The sequence below is a fragment of the Trichosurus vulpecula genome, chromosome 8 (genome assembly GCF_011100635.1).
Source record: "Trichosurus vulpecula isolate mTriVul1 chromosome 8, mTriVul1.pri, whole genome shotgun sequence".
Lineage (NCBI taxonomy): Eukaryota > Metazoa > Chordata > Mammalia > Diprotodontia > Phalangeridae > Trichosurus > Trichosurus vulpecula.
The window spans coordinates 48,578,671-48,602,099 of NC_050580.1; the positions used below are offsets into that span (position 1 = coordinate 48,578,671).

The 23,429-nt window shown below is 41.0% G+C and overlaps 1 protein-coding gene across 1 annotated transcript in view; it reads left to right on the forward strand.

Annotated features, from left to right (window-relative positions):
- NEO1 (neogenin 1) overlaps positions 1-23,429 on the forward strand; it is a 284,110-nt gene that overhangs the window by 226,870 nt on the left and 33,811 nt on the right. Inside the window, exons 16-20 of the mRNA XM_036736497.1 lie at positions 351-545; positions 4,851-4,946; positions 10,310-10,533; positions 15,723-15,861; positions 18,073-18,180. Of these exons, the coding sequence (XP_036592392.1) occupies positions 351-545; positions 4,851-4,946; positions 10,310-10,533; positions 15,723-15,861; positions 18,073-18,180 (762 nt within the window). The remainder of the gene's footprint in view (positions 1-350; positions 546-4,850; positions 4,947-10,309; positions 10,534-15,722; positions 15,862-18,072; positions 18,181-23,429) is intronic.

Sequence of the window (23,429 nt, forward strand, 5' to 3'; positions counted from 1 at the left end):
ATCAGGTACCATTCCAGGAGGATATTCAGTATTGTGACTTGCAGTTTCCACTTTCACATTTAAATCCTCTATGTTTTACAGCCAAGTAGAATACTTTGGCATTAATGCTTAGGACAGCTGGCTGACTGTTATCTTTTTTTTTCTTCATCTCTCAATGAGACAGAACCATGGGCCAAATTAAACAGTACTACAAGTGTGCCTACTTCCTTGTATACCAGCATCTGGCCTCATACTCTGCTCTTAAAAATGCATATGGAGAAATAGGGGCCTAAACTCAATTTGAGTAGTTGCTAAGCATTACCAGTTTTTTGAACCTAAGGTCAACCACACCTTACTTTTTTCTTGCACAGAAACTCGTGTTCCTGAAGTGCCTAGTTCTCTCCATGTCCGCCCTCTCATTACTAGTATTGTAGTGAGCTGGACTCCTCCAGAAAACCAGAACATTGTGGTCAGAGGCTATGCCATCGGCTATGGACTGGGAAGCCCTCATGCTCAGACTATCAAAGTGGACTACAAACAACGCTACTATACAATTGAGAACCTAGGTAAGCGGGAGGAGTGGAAGAAGATGCCATTTAGGGAAGAGAATACTTTGGAGAATTGTGGCAATATTTTCTTTTTTTCTTTTTATTAAACTTTTAAAATATAATCAGTCAGTAGAAATCCATCTTCGCTCCCTCTCACTTCATTCTTCCCCCAGTTAAGAAAGAAAGGATCACAAAACCGGTTATAAACATTCACAGTTAAGCAAAACAAATTCCCACATTGGCCATGACAAACAAATATGTCTGACTTGTACTCTGAGTCCTTCACATTTCTACCAGGGGTGACTAGCATGTTTTGTCATAAGTCCTCTGAAGTCATGGTTGGTCATTGTTTTGATCAAAATCCTTAAGTCTTTCAGAATTGTTTATTTTACAGTATTATTATTATTGTGAAAATTGTTCTGGTCACTTCTCACTGCATTCATTCATAAGTCTTCGCAGGTTTTTCTGAAACCATCTCTTTCAGTACTTCTTACAGTATGGTAGTATTTCATTATATTTATATATCACAGCTTTTTCAGTAATTTCCCAATTTACGGGAACCCCCTCAGTTTCCAATTATTTGCCAAGAAAAAGCACTACTGTGTGTATTTTGGTACATCTTTAGAGTTTGTTTTGCTTGAGACTAATTTCTTCCTTAATCTATACCCCCTGTTATTCTCTTGCCTTCCTCTCCCTCCTGTTTCCTTGTTGAGTGAAATTAATTTCTGTACCCGGCTTTATGTACATGTATATTCTTCCTTCTGAGGAGTTTAGATGAAGATGGGGCTCAAATGTTACCCATTCTCCAACCCCTTCTTCTGTGCATAAACTTTTGCTTGCTTACCCCTTTTATGAGGTAGTTTTCTTCATCCTTCCTCTCCTTCCCCCCCCCCAGTATATTCCTCTTTCCCTCCCTTTCCAGTCTTCTTTTAAGATCAAGACATAACACAGCCACTCCCAGGTCTTCTGTCTAATCTGATGCCCCTCTATGAGCCCTGATGATGATAGGATTCTGAGGGGACACATGTAGCTGCTCCCCACATTAGAATGTAAACAGTTTATGCTTAAGTCCCTTATAAATTGTTTGCTGATGTTTACCTTTTTATGTTTCTCTTGACACCTGGGTTTGCCCTTCAAAGGTTCTATTCATGTCTTGTCTTTTCATCAGGAAGTCCTTATTTCATTAAAGGTTCATTTTTCCCCCTATAGGATTATATTCGGTTTTATTGGATAAGTTATTCCCGGATAAATATATTCATATATATGCATATATGTGTATATATACATGCCATACATACATGCATGCATACTTACATATATACATATCCTTTGTTCTCAGGAATGTCATATTCCATGCTTTCATTACTCATTTTTAGTGGTAGCAGATAAGTTATATAGAATACTGACTGACTTGTCAGTACTTGAATTCTTTCTTTCTGTCTGCATGTAGTATTTTTTCCTTCATCTTGGGAGCTCTGGATTTTGGCTATGATGTTCCTGGAAGTTTCAGTTTGGAATTTCGTTCAAGAAGTGCCTGATAGATTCTTCTGTTTCCACTTTGCCCTCTGGTTCTAAGAGGTCTGGACTGTTTTTTTTTTTTTTTAAGATTTCTTGAAATAGCATATCTAGGCTCTTTTTTTTTTGGTCATGGCATTGAGATACTTCAATGATTATTATATTTTTTCACCTCAATCTATTTACCAGGTCAATTTTTGCTATGAGATACATTAAATTTTTTTTATTTTTCCAATCTTTTGATAGTGAGGGTTTTTGTGTTTTTGGTTTTTTTGAGCCATTCAGGGTTAGGTGACTTGCCCAGGGTCAGACAGCTAGTATGTGTCCAGTTTCTGAGACTGCATTTGAACTCAGGTCCTCTTGACTCCAGGGATGCCTAGCTGCCGCTTTTGATAGTGTTTTAATATTTTTTGTTTTCTCATGGAGTCATTTGCTTCTATTTGGTCCATTCTAATTTGCAGAGAGTTTGTTGCTTGGGCAGTGTTTTGTGTCTCTTGTGCCAAGCCATTTCCAGTTCTTTCTTCCAAGCTCATTTCTTTTCCCATTGTCCCCTACTACTCTTTTAGAAAAAATATTCTAATTCTTCTTAAAACTGTTACTTCATCTCTTCCAAGAATTCTAGTTGAACTTGTGCCTGAGTTGTGTTTTCCTTTTGAGACTTTGCTTGTAATTATTTTGGAGTCATTCTATTTTAGTTTTGTGTCTTGAGTATCCATGTCATCACAATATGGATAGAGTGCTGGGCCTGGAGTCAGGAAGACCCAAGCTTGGTTTGACCTTAAGCACTTTAATAAGTGTGTGATCCTGACAAGTCACTTAACCTCTGTTTTCCTCAGCTTTCTCACGTGTAAAATGGGGATGATAATGACAGCACCGACCTCCCAGGGTTGTTGTGAGGATCAAGTGAGAAAATGTTTGTAAAACAGGATGAGCACAGAGCCTGGCACATAGTAGGAGCTATATAAATATTAGCTGTTACCATCAGCATCAGCATTATAGGATTCTTTTTTGTCCATTCTTCTAATCAGTTTCCTAACTTTGAAGTTTATGTTAGAGCCAGGCTTTTTGTACTTTTGGAGCTAATGCCAGAGTTGGTCTTACTGCTGCTCTAGTGTGGGGTTTTGAATATTGTATTTTTCCAGGAGCTGCTCAGGCTGGGGACCTACAAGCTTTCAGTGCTCACAAATGTGTTCTCATAAAGGGCAGAGTCTGGTCTGAGTGACAGACCTGCAGGCTTGCCACTGTTGAAATTCCAGTAGACTACTTCTGGGCTCAGCCACTGTTGGCCCCTGGAAAGCTGTACTGGTTCAAAGTGAGAGAACTGAAGATTTGTTTTTGGTCTGGAATCCCTGTCCTGATTATTCCACTTTAGGATGTAAATAGGGCAAGAGGTGAGATTGAGACTGAGAAGATGCTTGATTCTGAACGTTCTCCTTACTCCATGCAAAGCCTAAGGCCTGCTGCTGCTCCTCACCCAGAAATACCAGCCCTAGGCAGAAAAACCCTCTTCTCAGGCCATCCTGACTCTTTGATCTCGGATTGGGTTGTGAACAACAGACTTGCCAGTTGACATTTGTTCCTGGGGCCGCCCTGTGCAAGGTGGGTGGGGCCCCTGTGGGTATATGAGACATATGTGGCTAATCCTAACTGGACCCCTGTCCCTGGTGTCCACAGACCTCTCTGCTTTCTCCCTGTGCAGATCTTGGCTGGAAAAAATTACTTAATGTGATTTTTTTCCCTTATATTTCTCAATCAGTTCGCTGTGTTTTTTCATCTCTTTAGCGGTATTATAGGGAAAAACTGAGGCATACTTCTTCCCATTACTCTGTCATCTTGGATCCACCCTCTACTGTGGGAATATTTTCAAGTAGAAGGTACATTAATTCAAATAAGCATTTGTACTTTCCCAAATTCCTATTTCCCAAATTAAGTTCGTACATATCTTACTTTTAAAAACTTAAGATTCATAGTTGCCATTCTTAAGCTTCTACCTTCAGCAAAGCTGTGATTAAAATCCATTTATATTTCATTTATTTTTTTATTTTTTACACCTTTTCTTTTCTGCAGACTTCCAAATAGTGAATGATCTAATTACCTTTATCAATTCCATGTACATCAAAAATGGAAGGAGTGTTTTCTTATCTTCCCAGAAAAGCAGTTCTGAAAACAATCCCCAGTATTTAAGTGTCTGCCGTGGACTACTTTGTCTTCAGTTATTTCAGTCAGAAATAAAGAAGATACTTTCATTCCTGTAGGTAGCATGGCATACTGGGTAGAGAGTTGATTGGCCTTAGAACCAAGAGGCCTTGGGTCCAATTCCTGCCATGGGCTGGGGGCTCAGCGCAGGGGATATGTCAACAAAAATGAAGTAATTCTTGTTCTCAAGGAGCCTGTGTTCTATCAAGGGAAATGATGAGTACATCTCTTAATATATACAGAGGCAATACAGACTCTGCAATGGCGCAGAAACAAGATTGAAGGGCTAGACCCGTGTGGTAGCCAGTCCTGGCAATAGTTCAGAGATGAGAAACATCAGAGTAAGGGAAGCTTTTTAAAAGTGTGGTAGAAATGGAAGATGATGTTATTCTTCTGTCCAGAGGAGCTTTTCAGCTTTGAAGGCTATTTAGGACTAAAATATACAGAGGAGAGGAAGGAAGGCATTCTGGCTTGAAGAAGGAGCATGTTCAGAGGTACAGGCTGAGCATATACATACATAAAAGTGTCTGTGCATATAAATGGCATCCTCTCATGCTGACTAATAATTTAATAAGTTATTTTAAAATTCTCATAAATGACTTTTTCCTTTAGATCCAAGTTCCCACTACGTGATCACTCTGAAAGCATTTAATAATGTGGGTGAAGGCATCCCACTCTACGAGAGTGCAGTTACCAGACCTCATACGGGTAAGTCACCATTTCTTTCCTTAAACTTTATCAGAAGAAGCTAAATTTACAGTCTAATAGTATTTCTTTACAATACGATGTCTGTAGTTCAAGTGAATAAACATGTTGTAGTGCAGGAAAAGTCATTTTAATGTCTTGGCTTAACTTTTGGAAAGAATGGAGATCCCAAAGTGTTTAAAACAAAGAAGTCTGATGTGGTCTGTGAAGCCTTCCTGATTCCACCTAGTAGACAATGCTCTGTCCCTGAACAAATGAACTTGGATTTACTTCTCTATGTGCAAGGTGTATAAACCCCAGGATGAGGGCAGTGGCTGTTTCATTTCTGTCTCTAACTATTCCTAACCCCTCAAACATCTTACGCACAGTGAGTGCTTCTGAATGGATGTGGAATTGAATGGAAATTTCTTTGTGGCTGATGGTTATCACTGTTGTGTCATGATGTTAATAGGTCCTACCAAGTGAGAGAGGTTTCCAGTACAGACCCAGGCCCAAACTAGATGTCTGTCATCCAAGGAACCCACCCCAATTAGGTTCAAAGCAACAGGGGAAGCTTGGGTACTTGCTATAATGTAAAGAGAAGTATAGTCTGTACTGATTTGGTGCATACCTCCCACTGATGATATCATGGGTCCTTAAAGAATTGAAGAGAAATAATCTTGAAAATATATCTTTAGGGCATTTCCTTTTTAGAGGAAATGTCAGTGAAAATGAGCAGGCTTTTAGGATTCATTCAAGTGATTTTTGATCTATAATATAGGCATATAGTATATTTAGTTGCCCTTAATATGCATAATCAGGAGAACCAAATTTTTGCATATTTGTATTTTGCATATTTGTATATTGTGTGTTGTATTTTTCTAAGGTTGTTCATAATGTCTGTTCCCTTATGTATGCTTTATATAATTCAGACAGTTAAGCCAAAGTCATTTCATGGTTATTACTCATTTGACCATATGTCTTTAGGATAGACCAATTTTCATTAGTACCTTTTATAGGTATTTAAATTTCTTCTCTATCGTGTACCTTAATATTTAATAATTTTTGGACAGAAATAAATAAGATACATCCATTCCTATAGGTGACTCGGCATAATGGGTAGGGAGCTGCTTGACCTTGGAATCAAGAAGACCTGGGTTCAATTCCGGTCTTAGACACTTAGTAGCTTTGTGACTCTGGGCAAGTCACTCAACTGCTGTGAGCCTCAGTTTCCTCATCTGCAAAAACCTAAATTTTAATTCATGTAATCCGCTACTGTTCTTCTTGTCCTCATTATGTGGGAAGTATATGAAGTGAAGTATTGAGCTATCACTTAGAGCTGGAAGTAAGTGACTGAGCAGGCCTTTGGTATTCAATAAAGTTTGTTCTCTAGGAACACAAAGAGCTTTAGGAAGAACTATTTCAACCCCTGAAGTTCTAATCCTGTATAGCAAGTACTGGTACCAGTATAGGCTGGTATATCCATGCTCAATATGACCTTTGTCATGGATGCAGTAATCTGAAAAACAATGAATTTACCGATTAGTCCATTGTCCTGAAGTGACTTAGTGCACACTTTCCTTTTGGTCATGTTGCATTCAGTTTTCATAAGTTATAGAGTATGTGGCCATATGGCCATTGCTTGACTACATGACATGGTAGTGTTTCCAATAAATCATGGTCTTCAAATGTGCAATTATTCTGTATTAGTGTTATTGTTATTCTCCGTAATAAGTATTGCTATAGATATTGCAGGGACACTGGCCTCCTGGCTCTTCCTTGAACCCAGCTCTGTGTCCTGACTCCAGGCATTTTCCCTGGCTGTCCCTCAGCCCATCTCCACCTCCTGGCTTCCCCAGCTTCCTTCAGATCTCATCTAAAGTCCCACCTTTTGCCAGAAGCCTTTCCTGATCCCCCTAGTGCCTTCCTTCTGAGACCACCCCCAACTCTGTCTAGATCTTGTTTCTACTTAATGGTTTACGTGTTGTCTCCTCCCATTAGCCTGGGAGCTCCTTGGCAGCAAGGACTTTGTTTCTGTTTTTCCTTCTAATCTCAGCACATGCCTGGCACATAGGAGGTACTTAATAAATGCTTTGGGGCTGAGAGTATGTTGTTATCTCACCTGTTCCAAAGAATTTCATTGAATTCAACAAGCAGTTATAAAGCACCTTTATTGGACAAAACACTATCCTAGATGCTGGTGATAAAAAGATGGAGACAACACAGTTCCTTGCCCTTGAATAGTTTACATTCTAGAGTATCACACACACATACATGCACGTAAACACACACATATATACACACATATACGCACATATATACATACATATAAATCCATACATACATACACATATGTGTACATACATACACATATACATACAAACATACACATGCTCTCTCTCTCACACACCCCTACCTCTTGTGGCATGGATAACAACAGAGTAGGTTGAGAAAAGCCACCAAACTGTTTATAGTCTTTGACCCAGATATCTCCCTGCTGGGTTTACATCCCAGGAAAGCCAAAGACAGAAAGGAGAATTCCCAAGGACAACAAAATATTCATAGGATCACTTTTGTTCAAGTAAAAACTTGGATGCCCAGAAGTTAGGAACAGGTGAGCTCTGTGGCAAAATGAATGTAATTCATTCATTAAAAACCATGGTTTGGAATTTGGAGAAACATGGGAAGATTTGTATGACCAGATTCAGAGCAAAGTAAGAAGAACTAAGAAAAAAACGCATACATCATCGTTGCAATAATATAAATATAAACACAAAAATGCAGCTGAACCGAGAATGGTGAGTTCAGAGCGATGACGAATATGGAATCCAGAAATCAGATGATAATACATTCTATGTGTGATAGACAGGGACACATATAGGCACTGTGTCAGCCAGTTTGGTTATATTGTTTTTCTTTGTTAACAAAGGATAATTTGGTAGGTGTGGGAGAGTGAGAATGTAGGTATAGCATTTGGGACAGCTCTCTTGTGCAAGTGTGGCCCTCAAAAAGTTATCCCATGTTCATTTTGCTCCGAGATCCACTCCCGCTTAGCTCATAAGCCTCTACCAATGTGTTTACTTTTATTAGTGATCCAGAGAACACAACTAGTTCAAAGCAATAAAATAGAAAGAAAAGTAGCAATGGAACATTTCCCCTACAAACCTCAGGCACACTCTCCCACAAATACACATGCTAGGAGTGGGAAGAGTGGACGCATGTGGAGACCCAGATGTGGATGGATAACTCCTGCTACTGATGTCTTTTAATGATGTCATCATGCTAGTCTCTCCAGACTGTAGTCCCACCAGACCTGTATCTGGGCACTGCGTGGCATCTCAGCTGCTTGGTATCTGCTGCTCCTTGCTGGTTATTTTCTCTATGGTTCTCCCTGATTTTTTCTGTATCCTGGGCTTCTCTGATTTCCTATGGCCTTGGCATTCTACTGGTCTCCACTAAGCAGTCTTCCCTGTTTCCAGCTTCAGGGCTTCCTCTTTTTAGTGCCACCCACAGCCTATCTCAGTGCTGGATGGCAATCAGAAATCCTCTCCATTAAAAAGGCAGGCTGACAGTTAATTATAGACCAAAGCAATGAGCCCCTACCACACCCAGCTTACAAAAGCTAGAAAGACTACCTCCATGTTAAGGCGATGTCTGTTCTTTTAGCCTTGGTTTCAGGTGCCAAGAGAGAAGTCCATGTCCCAGACTTCTTCTAATTTGGAGTTGAAAATTCCCATTGTCCTCTCTGGCTTATTGTGTAAATCAGTGTGACTTAGAATAAAAGCCAAGCCTTCGTTCTTCACCCACCTGGCCCACACACCAGCCTCTTTACTGTAGCTGTAGTGCTATATTTTCGACAGCAAGAGGCTTTGTAGTCTCCCTATTTAGAGAAATGAGGATAAGGTTAAAAAACGTTCGTTTTAAAGATATGTAATATTAACTTTAAAGCTATTTTTAAATATCCATATTTTGAGATATGGAGTAAGGTTGCTCATGACAGATGGTCTCATTTTTCTTGGTAAAGTAGGAGGTAAGGTCATCTGCTGAAATGACTATGGCATGAGGGAGCCATGGGGAACTTGAGGAAAGAGAAGATTTAGATCAGCCATTTCAAGGAGGAACTCCTTGAATAGATAGAATTTCTTCAGAATTGTTCCATTTTCGAGGCATATTCTCGTGTCTGGAACCAGCACCACCAGAACGTTTGACACATCCCACAGTCCGACAGAGTTAGCAGATCAGTCTGAGTTCCAGGGCTGATGCCATGTCAGAGTTGATTTGAGCTTATGACGGATGGCTTGGAGGCCTAGACTGAATGAAAGAATGAATGAAAAGACATTTATCATGCGTTACTATGTTCAAAACACTGTGCTAATCCGTGGGGATAGAAATAGAAAAGGAGTTCACATTCTAATAGAAGAGACAGCATAATAGAAAGTTCTAACTTCAAGTGAGTTGGAATTTCTCCGTTTCATCCCATGGTCCTTAGGGTACTGCAGCCAGGAATATAGTAATGCCTCTTCTTTAATGTCGCTTCCACTGATAAAATCCAATTAGTTTCTCATATTGAATCACTTGACAGTGAGAAGGCCTTCAGTAGCCAGAACTTTCTTTTCTGGGTCTTGGTCAGCTGTGACTGCAGCACCCATAGAAGCAGCTCCCAGTATGAGTCTCCAGAGAGTTTGTTTCTCAAGGTGATGGCTACACAGGCTGGACTTGAAGTGAGACCAGTGGTCTGGGAGATGCTGCCACTTCCAAGGGCTCATCAGCGGCAGTTTGGTTAGTGACATCAAGGAAGGAGGGTGGACTCCTTCTCCACGTTGATTTCTCCCCTGAAGGATGCTGCAGCACCTCAGCTGGAAGCAGAATTGGTGGTCTTAGGGGAACAGCTCTTCCCTTCTGCCCTGGGGTTCAGAGTCCTGGGCTTGCTCCATCTGCATCTCAGGGGAGGTGATGGTTTTATTGGCCTGACTAGGCAGTGGCCATTTATTCGCAGTGGCCATTATAGGCTGGAGCATCATGACACTCTGAAATCCTGAAAAGTCAAGAGCATTCACCGGAGCAGTCATTTCTTTATTAGAAGAAAAGCTGGACAGGTCATTTTAACGAACATCTTGGTACATTAGAAAACTTTAGTACACTTATGTATGACATGTTGCCAAGCACTGAGCTTATTTCTCTGCATGTTTTTTTTTTGCCTTGGGGTGGGTTTTAAAAATTAATTGTGTATTATTGATTAACCCTGGATTCTTTCTTTCTCTTTCTCCATTTCATTCCATTATATTACCCTACATTTCCTTTTTGTTTTGTTTTGTTTTTGTTTACCTTTAAATGTTCCCCCTTTTTTTTAAATTAAAATGCACTGCTTTTGCCCATCAATCCCCTAGATACTTCTGAGGTTGATTTATTTGTTGTTAATGCTCCATACACTCCAGTGCCAGATCCCACCCCTATGATGCCACCGGTGGGAGTTCAGGCTTCCATACTGAGCCATGACACCATAAGGATTACGTGGGCGGACAACTCACTGCCAAAACACCAGAAGATCACAGACTCGCGGTACTACACGGTCCGGTGGAAAACCAATATCCCTGCTAACACCAAGTATAAGGTATTAACCACTGTACTCTGTACTCTGAACTAACAGTTCAGAGATGAGGGAGAGAGAGGACCTCTGTGATTGGAGTTTGGGAGACACCCAGGCCACAGCACCCATCTTGCAGTTTGCCATAAAAGTGTTACGTTTGGGAGTGTCATTCTTCTGCTTTCAGCAGAATGCTATGGTGGCTGCTATTGAAGAGGGGAGGAAAATTTAACACAGTGAGTGTAATCTTCTGAGAGATGTCAGTCATTGAAAAACATTGTGTTGGATATTTTATTAACATCTAATCGTCTATGATGAGAAGGAATGGGGGTCAGAAGAGTGGGAGTGAGCTTAGTAGATAGAAGAAATGAAATATCAATAATACTTTGATTGCTTTATTTACATATGGAAAAGTAATTCTTTTCCAAATTTTTTCTTAGAGAGTGAGGCATTCAGATCATAGAACTTTAGTATGTCATTATCCTGCCCAGTCCCCTCCCTCTCATTTATAGAGAAGGAAACTAAGGGCCAGAGAGGCCAAGTCACTTAGCCAAGGTTAAATTGGTATTTAATAACAGCTGGTGCAAAGCTTCTCCTTACTCCCAGTCAGATATTTTTCCACTCTCCTATGTTGCTTCTCATTCAGCAAGAATGGTGGCATAAAATGCAAACAGACTTTAGGGAAAAAATAGTTGGGTCATATTGTTCCAACCCTAGACCACATTCTCAAAATGAAATGTCTTTGAAAGGTCTAAAAAAAGTACACTGAAAAATTGTGGCGTAAAAATCACTGTCTTATACATACATACATACACACATACATACATACATACATATATATATATGTGTGTGTGTGTGTGTGTGTGTGTGTGTGCATACATACGTGCTGGGGGGTAGATAGAGAGAGATGTGTTGTGAAAACCTCATCTTAACTCATGCTTCACCTAAAAATAAAATTTTAAGCTGTTCTCTGGTTTTATAGATTCCCAATTTAGGGGCAGGAAGAATGCAGCTTTTTCTCACACCGATGAATGTATTGGAAATACCCCTCTAGGTGGCTATCAATGAGCTACCAGGTGTAGGTGGCAGCAGTGGAGATTGTGATAGATTTTACCTTTCTGCCCTGAGTGATGAGGGCCTGTTTTTGGAAACAGCACATACATAAAAGTGTTTGTCAGTGATGCTAGAAGTCAAGTAAAAAGTGTATAAAACAGCATTTATTCTTATTTTTTCAGATAGAGAAAAATGTTTCTGGTTTTAGGTAGCTTGGTGGTGTAAGGCTTAGCATGCTGGGCCTGGAGGCAGAAAGACCTAAGTTCAAATCTGGCTTCAGACACTTACTAGTGACGTGACCTTGGGCAAGTCACTCAACCTCATTTTGCCTCAGTTTCCTCAACTGTAAAATGGGAATAATAATAGTACCTCCCTCTCAGGGTTGTTGTGAGAATCAAGATGATAGTGTAGAGCATTTAGCTCAGTGCCGGGTACACAGGAGGTACTATGTACATGCTGGCTATCATCCTTACTGTCATCATCATCATTATTATTGTTCGTTGGAACAGCTAGATAACAATGTAAACTATATATTTGTGGGATCTTCCACTTTGCATTTTCTTGAGTTATTGTAATAAAGGCATGGTGTTTATTGGCATTTTCTATCTCGGTTTCTGATTTAAAATAATTAAGAGAACGGTGTTATCCTTGGACAGTTTTTCCACGAGTGGTTTTACTACGACCCAAAGGCAGGAGGCTTTAATCTTGTAGTCCTGAGAGCTATATTTTAATTTTACTGACCATAGTGATCAAAAACAAAAAGGTTTATTAGTTATATTTAAACAGGAAGTCATTTGGTACTGTAGAGAAAACACTGGATTTGGAGCTGAAGGACCAGAGCTCAAACCTCTTAGCAGCTCATCTGTGTGAGCCTAAGTGAGTCATCTGACTTCAGGACTCAGTTGGACCAAAATGTGTATGAGACCTTCCTTAGGAAGTGGAGGACTACTAGGGCAGAGTGTTGAGATGTTGTCATGATATTAGATGTTTTCACTTAATTGTTTCTCTTTCTTATAGGGTGGAAGTGGGGTTTTGTTTATTTGTTTTTGTTGACATTTGGCATTTCTTTTTTAAAATCAAAAAAGAGCAGGATGTAGAAAAAAAAGATATTGATAAAATGCATTTTGAATTTTTTTAAAAAGACATAACCTGGTGTTTAAAGATGATAACTTCTAGAGCAAATTTGTTTGAAGTGGCTAGTATATAATTTGGTGCCTTTCTTATTGATCCTTGACTTTCCTTTTAACAACTCATTCTAGTGATAGCTTCAATTCGGATTGACCTTTTTGATGCCTCCCAAGTCCTACCTTAGATTCACATCCTACGAGGGTTTGTGTTGGAATTCCAAACTCTAGGCCAAGTCGGCATCATGATATTCTGAGGATACTCGGTGGCCCGTGTCTTGTATAGAGCAGAGCATATGGTAACTCTGGAGTATTGAAAGCTCTGGGACATTGTGTTCCAACTGTCTTCATGGGGACCTGCCGCTGCTCACAGGCCCAGGCCCCAGCCCCAGGAGAACTCTTGCTGAGGAGAGAATGCATGAGTTAAAGTAGAAGGGACATAGGATGGCACCAATGATTGGAGAAGGGATACTGGATGTGTTAGATGCACGAGGAAAGTGAAAGAAAGTGAGGAAGGGTGACATTAATAATAGGGATCTCTTAGGAACTTTACAGCCAAAAGAAAGTGCAATGTCTGGCAGTTCTACGGAAGAGAAGACAAGGCCTAGTGGAAAGGGCACTGTCCTCACAAGTCAGCGGCTGCAGCCCAGGCTGCCACACGCTGCGGCCTCCCAGCATCCTTGAGACAAGTGCTCACACTAACCTAACTCATGCGGTTGTTATAGCTAATGAGTTCACAGATATTTTCAAAGTGCTTATAACCTAGTTCATTATGCAAATATGAGTTAGTGACATTAATATTTGGGATCACAAAAAAACCTTCAACAGTAACTTAACAAAGATTTATTTAATGCCAATGTGTACTAGATATCATTGGGGCTGTAAAAGTGGATAAGATACAGTCCCTGTCCTTAAGTGCTCTGTCACTGCTGATTACAGTTAACAATTTTTAATCAACCAGGCGGCTTTAGACACTGCAGGTGCAAATACAAAAGGGAGACTTTCACAGGCCTCCAAGAGTTTACGTTCTATGGGGGGAGGGAGGAGGGTGCAACATTTTTACAGATAAATAAATAGGGAATATAGATATAAAAATGTTGCCGGTTGAGGGGAGGGGGCACCAATCAATGGAGAAATCTGGAAAGGCCTCTTGGAGGGGCTGGAACTTGAGCTGAGACTTAAATTGAGGAGGCGATAAGGGAGAGCCTGAGGAGCAACAACCCATGCAAAGGATGGAGGCGAGAGATGGAACATCACGTACAAGGAATGGCACGGAGGACGGGAGGCAATGGGGAAGTAGAATCAGTCTGGAAAGGGCTTGGATCCAGGCTGTCACAGAGTCACAGAATGTTGATAGTCAGAGGGGGCCTTGTTAGCCAGGGTCTCACAACTGGGGAGTATCTGAGGTTGAACTTGAAATAAGATCTTCTGGACCCTTGGCCCGATGCACCATCCATTGCACCACTGAGCTGCCCTTCATGTTAGGGCCTCCTCAGCTTTTTTCTCATAACAGCTGTTCCTTATTTTGGGTTCCCATTGTATCTGCCCTTAGTCAATACATACACAATTCCGCACTTGCTGGGATTGTCAGAATAACTTGATCTCTGTCTCATGCCAGCTTTGATATGTCCTGTACAGCAGTAGTATCAGACTACAGATATATAGAACTGGGGACTACTGCACCATACCCAAGAATCCCCGCAGACTGCACATTGACTAGTTTTAAAATGTGATATTATCTATATTTTACTGTATTTTTATTTATTTTGTTAAGTATTTCCCAATTACAGAGTAAAACATCTGCTTCAGGCCACTCTGGCAGTGTTATAGGCCCACAGGTCATGTGTTTGACACTTCTGCTATATAACACTGCCCCATTAATCACAGCTAAAATACAGTTAGGACCATGTCTCTCCCCTACTCAGAAATCCTCAACAGTTCTTCAAGGCCTATGTAATGAAGCTCCCTAGCCTGACGTTGGAGGCCCTCTCTGATCCAGACCTGGCTTATGTTTCTAGCTTCATCTCTCTGCTACAAAATCATACTGTTTTCTTTATCATCCTGCCCCTTTGTCTCCATTTGAAAGACCCTTCTCACCCCCCACTCCACCCTTTCCAAATTCCACCTCTGCTTCAGCATTGGATTCACATGGCCTTTCCTGGATGCTGCCTTAGATAGTGGTTATTTATTTATTCACCCTGCTACCCAATTAGATGGAAAGGGACCATATCTTATTATTAATGATGCATTGGCATCATTTTTAGCTATGTAGAAGAGGCTGAGTAAATATCTGATAATTACTCATTTATTCTTTTATATATCTTTAGCCAGTAAGTAAGGGGAATTCAATTAGGGGCAGCTCAGTGGGACAGTGTTAAGAGTGTGAGGCCTGCCGTCAGGAAGACTTGAGTTCAAAACCAGCCTCAGACACTTCCTAGCAAAGCACAACCTCAGTTTCCTCACCTGTAAATGAGGGTAATGATAGCACCTGCCTCCCAGGATTGTTGTGAGGATCATATGTGAAGTGCTTGGCATAGTGCCTGGCACAGAATAAGTGCTATATAGATGTTAGCACTGGGGATACAAAGAGAGGCAAAAGACAATCCTTGCCTTCAGGACCTCACAATCTAATGGACTAATATTAATTTATTAGTTTAATGTTTAATTATTTAATTAACAATAGTGATAGTCCCTACTAAATGCAAAAATATTACTCCCCTTAGGAAGCATAAAATCCCTGTCACTAAGTTCTATTTAGGATCATAAGATTTAGAGCTGGAAAGGAACTCAGCTGTCACCGAGCCCACCCCTCTGACTTCCCAGCATGAGAGATAAAACAGCAGTTCTGAAGGGGTTATGGGACTTGCCCAAGACCCTCATGTAGATGAAAAGATCCAATCGCAATCAGAGAAAAAACTGACCAGATCAGTGGTCATTCATATTATCAGTGAAAAGACAAGTGTTTTTATTTGGCTTGTGTTCATATGGTGAATGCTTCTCTTTTCTGCTCCTAAAATACTGTGTGTCTCTTTTCTCCAGACTGCAAATGCAACGACTTTGAGTTATTTAGTGACCGGGCTAAAACCAAACACCCTCTATGAGTTCTCTGTGATGGTGACTAAAGGTCGGAGATCAAGCACATGGAGTATGACCGCTCACGGAACCACCTTTGAACTTGGTGAGAATCTGCAGAGTTTCACAGCTCCTGTTGTTTAATGTTCTCTCCTCCCCCTCTTCCTCACGTGGGACAAAGGGCGAAGGCTGCACCAGCTTTCCAGCACTCCATGTTTTTCATCATAAGTACTTTGAATAATCAACCAGTTAATTGTATCAGTGCCTCTTTACAAGAGCAAAACTGATCACCTTATCCCTGCTTTATTCATTCCTTGAGACAAAAAGGTTAAATAATTTGCACTTGACCAAGAAGGAGCTGATGCTATACTTCTTCTGTCAGATCTTTTCTTACATGTGGATGGGAGGGCACATTCCAGCATGGTGTGACTTGGCTATTTATCTCTGCCCTGCTGCTGGTTGAGGGATTTGGCTTCTTGTAAGGTTTCACTTAAAGGTGTCTTCAGGGTGTTTTTAATGGACTTGAGACAAATAGAAAGTAACTCTATAAAGATATTGAGGAACAGGGCATTTTTGTCTCTACTTCCATTATTCCATTATTCCTTTGGTCATTTGTTAGTCGATTGACCCTGAAATCCTATGATGTTATGTTCTTAGGCATGTGCTTTAACCAACGTTAATTCAGTCTCTATGAGATTATTGTTTCCTTCTCTCCCTACTGGGATATTATTGACAGGTTTGTTTTTTTAAAAACAACCATAAAACATCACATTTGTTGCTTTCCATAAAATTCATTGAGGGCTGTTCGTGAGAGGAGGGAAGTATGACGAAATGAATTCATAAATTTGTTGAAGTTTACATTTCTTTTCCTAAGGCTTAAGAAAGCCTGTTACTTTGATTACAACCCAATGGCAAGTGGAAATGTTTGTGTTGTTAGAAGTGTGTTTAAATTTCATAGTCCTATTTCACACAAAGCAAATGCTTTTACAAAAGAATAATTTGTGTTTGGAAAGGGAAGGGTAAAGCATAATTCATTAACTTTCTAATTGCTCTTCCCTTTGTACACACACACAAGCTGCACAGTCATTTAAATTTTATGGTTTCTCTATTCCACAGTTTTTCTTTTAAAAGCAGTAACAGTGTGTTTTGCTAAAAGCAAAAGGAAGACAAAAAAATCTTCCATTTCAAAACGATGTATTCATTAAAGAACTAATGAAAGTTTTAACTCTTGGTATGGTGCCTCCATTAAACTAAAGAGAACTTTTTGACATATAAAACATTCTGACAAAGTAGGTAGAACTTAAGGCTTTTGAATTAAGGTGTTCTACAGCTAGTTCCATAGCCGTGCGTGTCTCCTTGAAAAGAGACCTGTGTAATGGAGAGAGCCTTGGACCCAGGGTTAGGAGAAACCTGGTTTTCAATCTTGCCTCTAAAGCATGGCTGCATGACTTTAGGTGAGACTCAGCCTCTCTGAGCCTTAGTTTCTTCACCTATAAAGTAGAGATAATATTGGTAGTACTTAACCTGATAGAGTTCTTCAGAGAAATGAACAAGATCATGTTTGTGAAGCATTTGGTAAACCTTGAAGCACTGTGTGAAGGTCAGATACCCAGCCTATCTGACAGTTATTTTAGAAGAGTAGAGCCATCTTAGATTGTTTTGTCCGTGTCTGGAGTTTTCATAATCATGAGATTTAGGTATGGAAGGGACCACCATGAAGATGATCTAATCCAACCTCCACTTTTAAAAAATATTTGATGAAACTGGAGCCCAGAAAAGAAACTCACTTTGCCCAGGGACACATAGGTAGTAAATGACAGCAGAAATTTGAACCCGTGTCCCCTGACCCCAAATCCAGTACTCCCCTCATGATCTACAGATCCCCTTTTTGATTAAAATACTTTCTTCACAACAGCCCTATGGAGTGGGTAGTGCAGATTGTCTTCTTGTCCCTTTTTACAGCTGAAAAACCTGAGGTTCAAAAGGTGTTGAGATTTCCCCATCGTCACATAACTAGTATGTGATAGATTCAGTTGCTTTTCAGTCATGTCCAACTCCTTGTGCCCCCATTTGGAGTTTTCTTGGCAAAGGTACTGGGGTGGTTTGTCATTTATTTCTCCACCTCATTTTACAAATGAGGAAACTGAGGCAAGCAGGATTAAGTGACTTGACCAGGGTCGCACAGCTAGTATGAGGTAGAACCAGGATTCAGTTGGATTCCAATTCCAATTGGATGCCTGGCTCAACATACTAATATTTTAGAGGAAATCACTAAAAGATATTTATGTGAATGAACTGAATATATTTTTCTTTCTAGTTCCTACTTCTCCACCCAAAGACGTGACAGTAGTGAGTAAAGAGGGAAAACCTAGGACCATAATAGTGAACTGGCAACCTCCTTCAGAAGCTAATGGCAAAGTTACAGGTACAGTGCTTTCCTGAGCTTGGGGGTAGGGGTGAGGGACTCAGCCTCAGGGACCTTGAGTTCAGTACTGACAAGGGGACAATCCTATTCATCCCTGTGATTCTAGCACAGGCATGATAAATTTTGTATTGCCACTTGGTAAGCATACAAAAAGGATCATGACAGTGAGCTAGGAATTCTCTCTCTCTCTCTCTCTCTCTCTCTGTATGTGTATATGTGTGTATACATATATATATATATATATGTATATATGTGTGTATACATATATATATATATGTATACGCACACACATATACATATGCACACTTATGTGTGTATAATTACATAATGTATCAGATATATTTTATGTCTTATTTAATATATGTATATTTCATTAAATATTTCCCAATTATGTTTAAAAATTTTTGAATTCCAAATTCTTTTCCTCCTCCCCCTCCTTGAAAAGGCAAGCAGTTCGATATTGGTTATGCACGTGAAGTTATGGAAAACATAATTCAATATTAGCCATGTTGCAAAAGAAAACAGATCAAAAAAAGCAAGAAAAATAAATTTTAAAAGTATGCTTCAGTCTTCATTTAGAGTTCTTCAGTTTTTTCTTTCTGGAGGTGAACAGCATTTTTCATCATGAGTCTTTTGGAATTGTCTTGGAGCATTGCATTGATCAGAGTAGCTAAGTCTTTAACAGTTGATCATCTTTATAGTATTGCTATTGCTGGATACAGTGTTCTCCTGGTTCTGCTCACTTCAGAAAGCCTCTTTTTTGTTTATATGGCTAAAACTGGCTCTATATTCTATGTGGAAAATAGGCTCTAGTGAGAGCTGGATTGATGAAAATCGAAAGAAAATACTAGTCTTAAAACGCTTCAGAAAGATTCCAACTGTTACACGTAGTTTGGGAGAGCTGCCCTGTGGTCTCAAACTTGAAGTGACCTAGAATGTAATAAGGCTTATTCATGTGAGAATATAACAACATAAAACAAAGTCATTCCATTTCTATACAGCTGTCACACTAAATTGTTTTCTTCATGAAAGCAAGGAAACGATGGTTTGCAGAAGATTCCTATAGCTCTCTGTATTCCCCCTGTCTTTCCTTTAGTTATTAATGCCTGCCACTTAAAGGAATCCTGCCTTCTAACTGATCTCACTAACTTGTTTCTGTCAAAGGAATGGGTCAAGATTCCTAGGACAAAACATCCTAGGCCAGGGGACGTTGGTGATCAAAACATTCTGGACTTGTTCTCTCAAAAATACTATAGGGTATTCCGAAGAAGGCATAGAAAAGGAGTAACGGATTTAGGGCGAGGGAAGAGAACAAAGCAGGTACTGGAATTTGATTATAGAAGACTTGGGGTTAGGAAGCATAGTGGAATGGAAAGCGGGCTGCATGGGAAGGAGAGGAAGTTCTCATCCTTCCTGGGCCAGCTTGAGTTCCTGGCACTCTCCAGCCCCGCCCCCAACCACCCCTGTGTAGCTACACATACTGCCTGCCATCGCTCTGGAAGACTCCATCCTGAAGCTCAATCCCTCAGGACTATGACAACCTACCGGAACTTGTCCCTCAATGATTTCAATGTGCTCCCACCTTGTGATAACTTTCTCATTCCAATAGTTCTGAACCCCTAGCTGTCATTGCTCAGACCTCTTTCTCTACCTCCCATCAACTACTCTGTTATTCCCATACCCCTCAACCCAACCTCTCCCCAACAAAAAAGTCCCATTCTAAAGTTGCCTCCCCTTCCTCTGTGCATTCTGGAATGCCTGCTTCATAGGCAACAAACTTGCTTTCATGTTAAACCTTCCTCCTTTCTTCCATCTTCCATCTTCTTACACTCATTGAATCCTGGCTCCCTCCCAATGACACACCTTCCCTGGCCACCCTTTCCATCACTCCCCTCAACTCATTGGTCCTATGGATAGAATTCTAATACTCCTTGCTCCTCATTTCTGCTTCCAGGCTCTCCCTCATTTCCCATAACCCACCCCTTCTACACAGAGATGGCCATGTCCTTAATCTGGCCATCACCCTCAACTGTTCCACTTTCATGTTCATGAACTCTGAAATTCTCATATCTGATCATACCCTGTTGTCATCCACTTCTCCCTCCTACTTGCAATCCCTAGTATTCTTCCTTATCCACACTGTGACTTCTAATGCCTCAGTTCCTTCCCAGGCTGTCACCCACATACTGGCTATATTCTTATCCTTCCTTCATCTTGACCCTTTAGTTAATGAGTTCAGCTCTATACTGTCCTCTCTTCTTGAGTCTCTTGCTCCCCCACCCTCTTGCCATTTGTCCCCCACAAACCTCAGCCTTGGATTCCTCCCACCATTTGTTGCTTTTGCTCCTATTCATGTACTACCGAATGAAGTTGGAGAAAATCACAAAACCATGACCGACTACCTATTTTGCTACATAATCTCAACTGAGCCCTCTCTGCAGCAAGGCAGTCTTCTTACACCACAGCAGATTTTCCAATCTTGTCATCCCATCTCAAATCTCCCATAATTCCCCCTCTCTACCTTCTCTGCTCATGTAGAAATCCCTGTTCTCCTCCTTTTCTCAACTCATGTCACTCAGATGCTTTCTGCCTCTCTGTCCTTTACCTCTGTCTCATGTGAACTGGTGGCCCTGGTGCTCCCCAAGGCAAACCCCTCTGTGTGCCCCTCTCCATCCTGCCTTCTCCAGCAGACCACCCTCTTAATCATTCCCACTCTCAATCATCTTCAGTCTCTTCCTGTCTGCTGGCTGCTTCTCAACTGCCTATAGACATGCCCGTGTCTCCCCTGTCCTCAAAAAACCTTCACTCGATGTATCCCACTGGTTATCATCCTACATCTCTCCTCCCTTTTGTGGCTAAACACCTTGAGAGGGTCATCTACTATAGGTGCTTCTACTTCTGGCTTCTCCCTCTCTTAACTCTCTGACTTTTTACCTCATTGTTTAACTGAAACTGCTCTCTCTAAAGTCACTAACAGAGGGGGAGAGAGAGAGAGGAGAGGAGAAGAAGGAACAAGCATTTTATCAAGCACCTACTGTGTGCCAAGCGCTGTGCTAAGTACTTTACAAATATTGCCCCATTTGACCCTTACAACAATCCTCTGTTACCCCATTTTACAGTTGAGGAAGCTGAGACAGAGGCTAAGCGACTTGCATAGTCGCACAGCTGTTGAATGTCTGAGGCCAGATTTGAACTTGTCTTCCTGATTCCCAGTGCTCTATCCACCGCCATTCCCTAGTCATCTTCTAGTGGTCTCTTAATTGTCAAATCGAATGCCTCTTCTCAGTTCGCCTCCTTTTTGACCTCTCTCCAGTCATTGACGCTGGACACTCTCTTCTCCCTGGGTTTTGTGACACTGCCCTCTCCTGTCTGATCACTTCTCATTCTCCTTTGCTGTATCCTTATCTAGTCTTGACCTTCTCTTCTCCTCAACACGTACTGCATCGCATCAGTTCCCCTGGGTTCCATTATCTTCTTTATACAAACAATTCTCAGCTCTACTTAGCTAACCTCTCTGCTGACCTCCAGTTCCAGCTGCCTCTATGGCATCTTGAACTCACTGTCCTGCAGATATCTGAAACGCCCCATGTCCAAACTGAACTTGTTATCTTTCCCCAAAATTCTCCCCTTTTCCTAACTTTCGCAATACTTTCAAACGCACCACCGTCCTCCCTACTACCCAGTTACCATCCTCGGTGCTTTTCTCTTTTACCACCCAGGCCCAGTCATTTGCCAAGTCCCATCAGTTCTACATTTGTAACATCCCATGTATGTGTCTCCTCTCTTCTTGTGCTGCTGTCACCCTAATGTGGGTGCTGACCACCTCATGTCGAGACTTTTGCAGTTTTTTGCTGGTCACTCTCCTTGCCTCAAGTCTCTCCCCACTCAGCTGTCAAATTGTTCTTCCTAAAGTACAGGTCTGGCGCTTCCTCCTCCTCCTCCTCTTCCTCCTCTCTGTCTTTACCTCTCATTATCTCCTTCTCCTTCTTCTCCTTCTCCTTTTCCTTCTTATTCTTCTCTCTCCCTCTCCCCTCTCACCCACTTAACTTCATTTGTTCCATCTTGCCTCCAGGATAAGATACAAAATCCTGTTTGATTTTTAAAGTCCTTCATAGCCTGACCCCTTCCTACTATTCCAATCTTAAAACATTCTATTTCAAGACTCCATACATTTTTACTGCCTGTGCCTCAAGCCTGGACTTCTCTCCCTCTTTCTGTCCCCCTCTTGGCCTCTCCAGCTTCCTTCCAGTCTCAGACAGTCTCAGCTTTCTTCAAGAAGCCTTTCCTGATCTTCCTTAGTACTTGCACCTTCCCTCTTGGATAACCTACAGCTGATCCTGCGTACATCTTGCCTGGAACTATTTGGTACTTTTCTTTTTATTCCTGGTGCTTAGCACAGTGCCTGACATAGAACAGGTATTTATTAAATGCCTCTTGACCAGGATTTGAAGAACCTGATGTCAGATCTTGCCTTTGCTTCTGATACCTCTGTGGCCTTGGGCTGTCACTCAAGCTTTCTGGTCTTCTTCATCTGCACAATGAACATGTTGTCAACCTTCTAATGGAGGCAGTGGTAGCCAGGGATTGGAGTATCTGAGAAGTCATTAGGATAATGAGTTGATTGATTGGGTAAACAGTTGACAATTCCTTTGCAAATACAGTGGCAACATGGTAGTATTAATTTAATTCCTAAGCAATAATTGGATAGGAGCCCATGACACAGATGTCAAGATGGGCACCTGGAGGGGATGCATAGTATAGTGTCAGGTCTCGTGGGATGATCTGGAGCCAGTTAGATGTAGTGGGTTAGTTGAGTTGGCTCTCACTCTTAAATTAATATAGCTTACCCTAAATATTTCTGAAGATTAACTCCCCCGGGACTAAGAGAAACTTAATAAAGTATGACTATATTCGCTTCATCCCAATATTGTTCCATGTCACATTAATTGATTGTGTGACATGAAAGATACTAGCACAGGAACATTCAACATGGTGTGCCCTTGTCACAGAGGGTGCTGTGCTTTGTGAGCAAAGCAAAATTGAAGTAGCTCAAAAGAAACTCAAGATGTGCAAATTTAGAGAATCTACCCCAAAGGTTCCCATGGAGTGTTCATGCCTGACCCGTGGTAGAACATTCCAAACTTATATTGGTCTGATCAGCCATATTCGGACACACAGAAACTTGACTCTAGCACAGCGATGTCATTTTGGTCCTCTTCAAGAGTGAGGGACAACAAACAACCAATCCA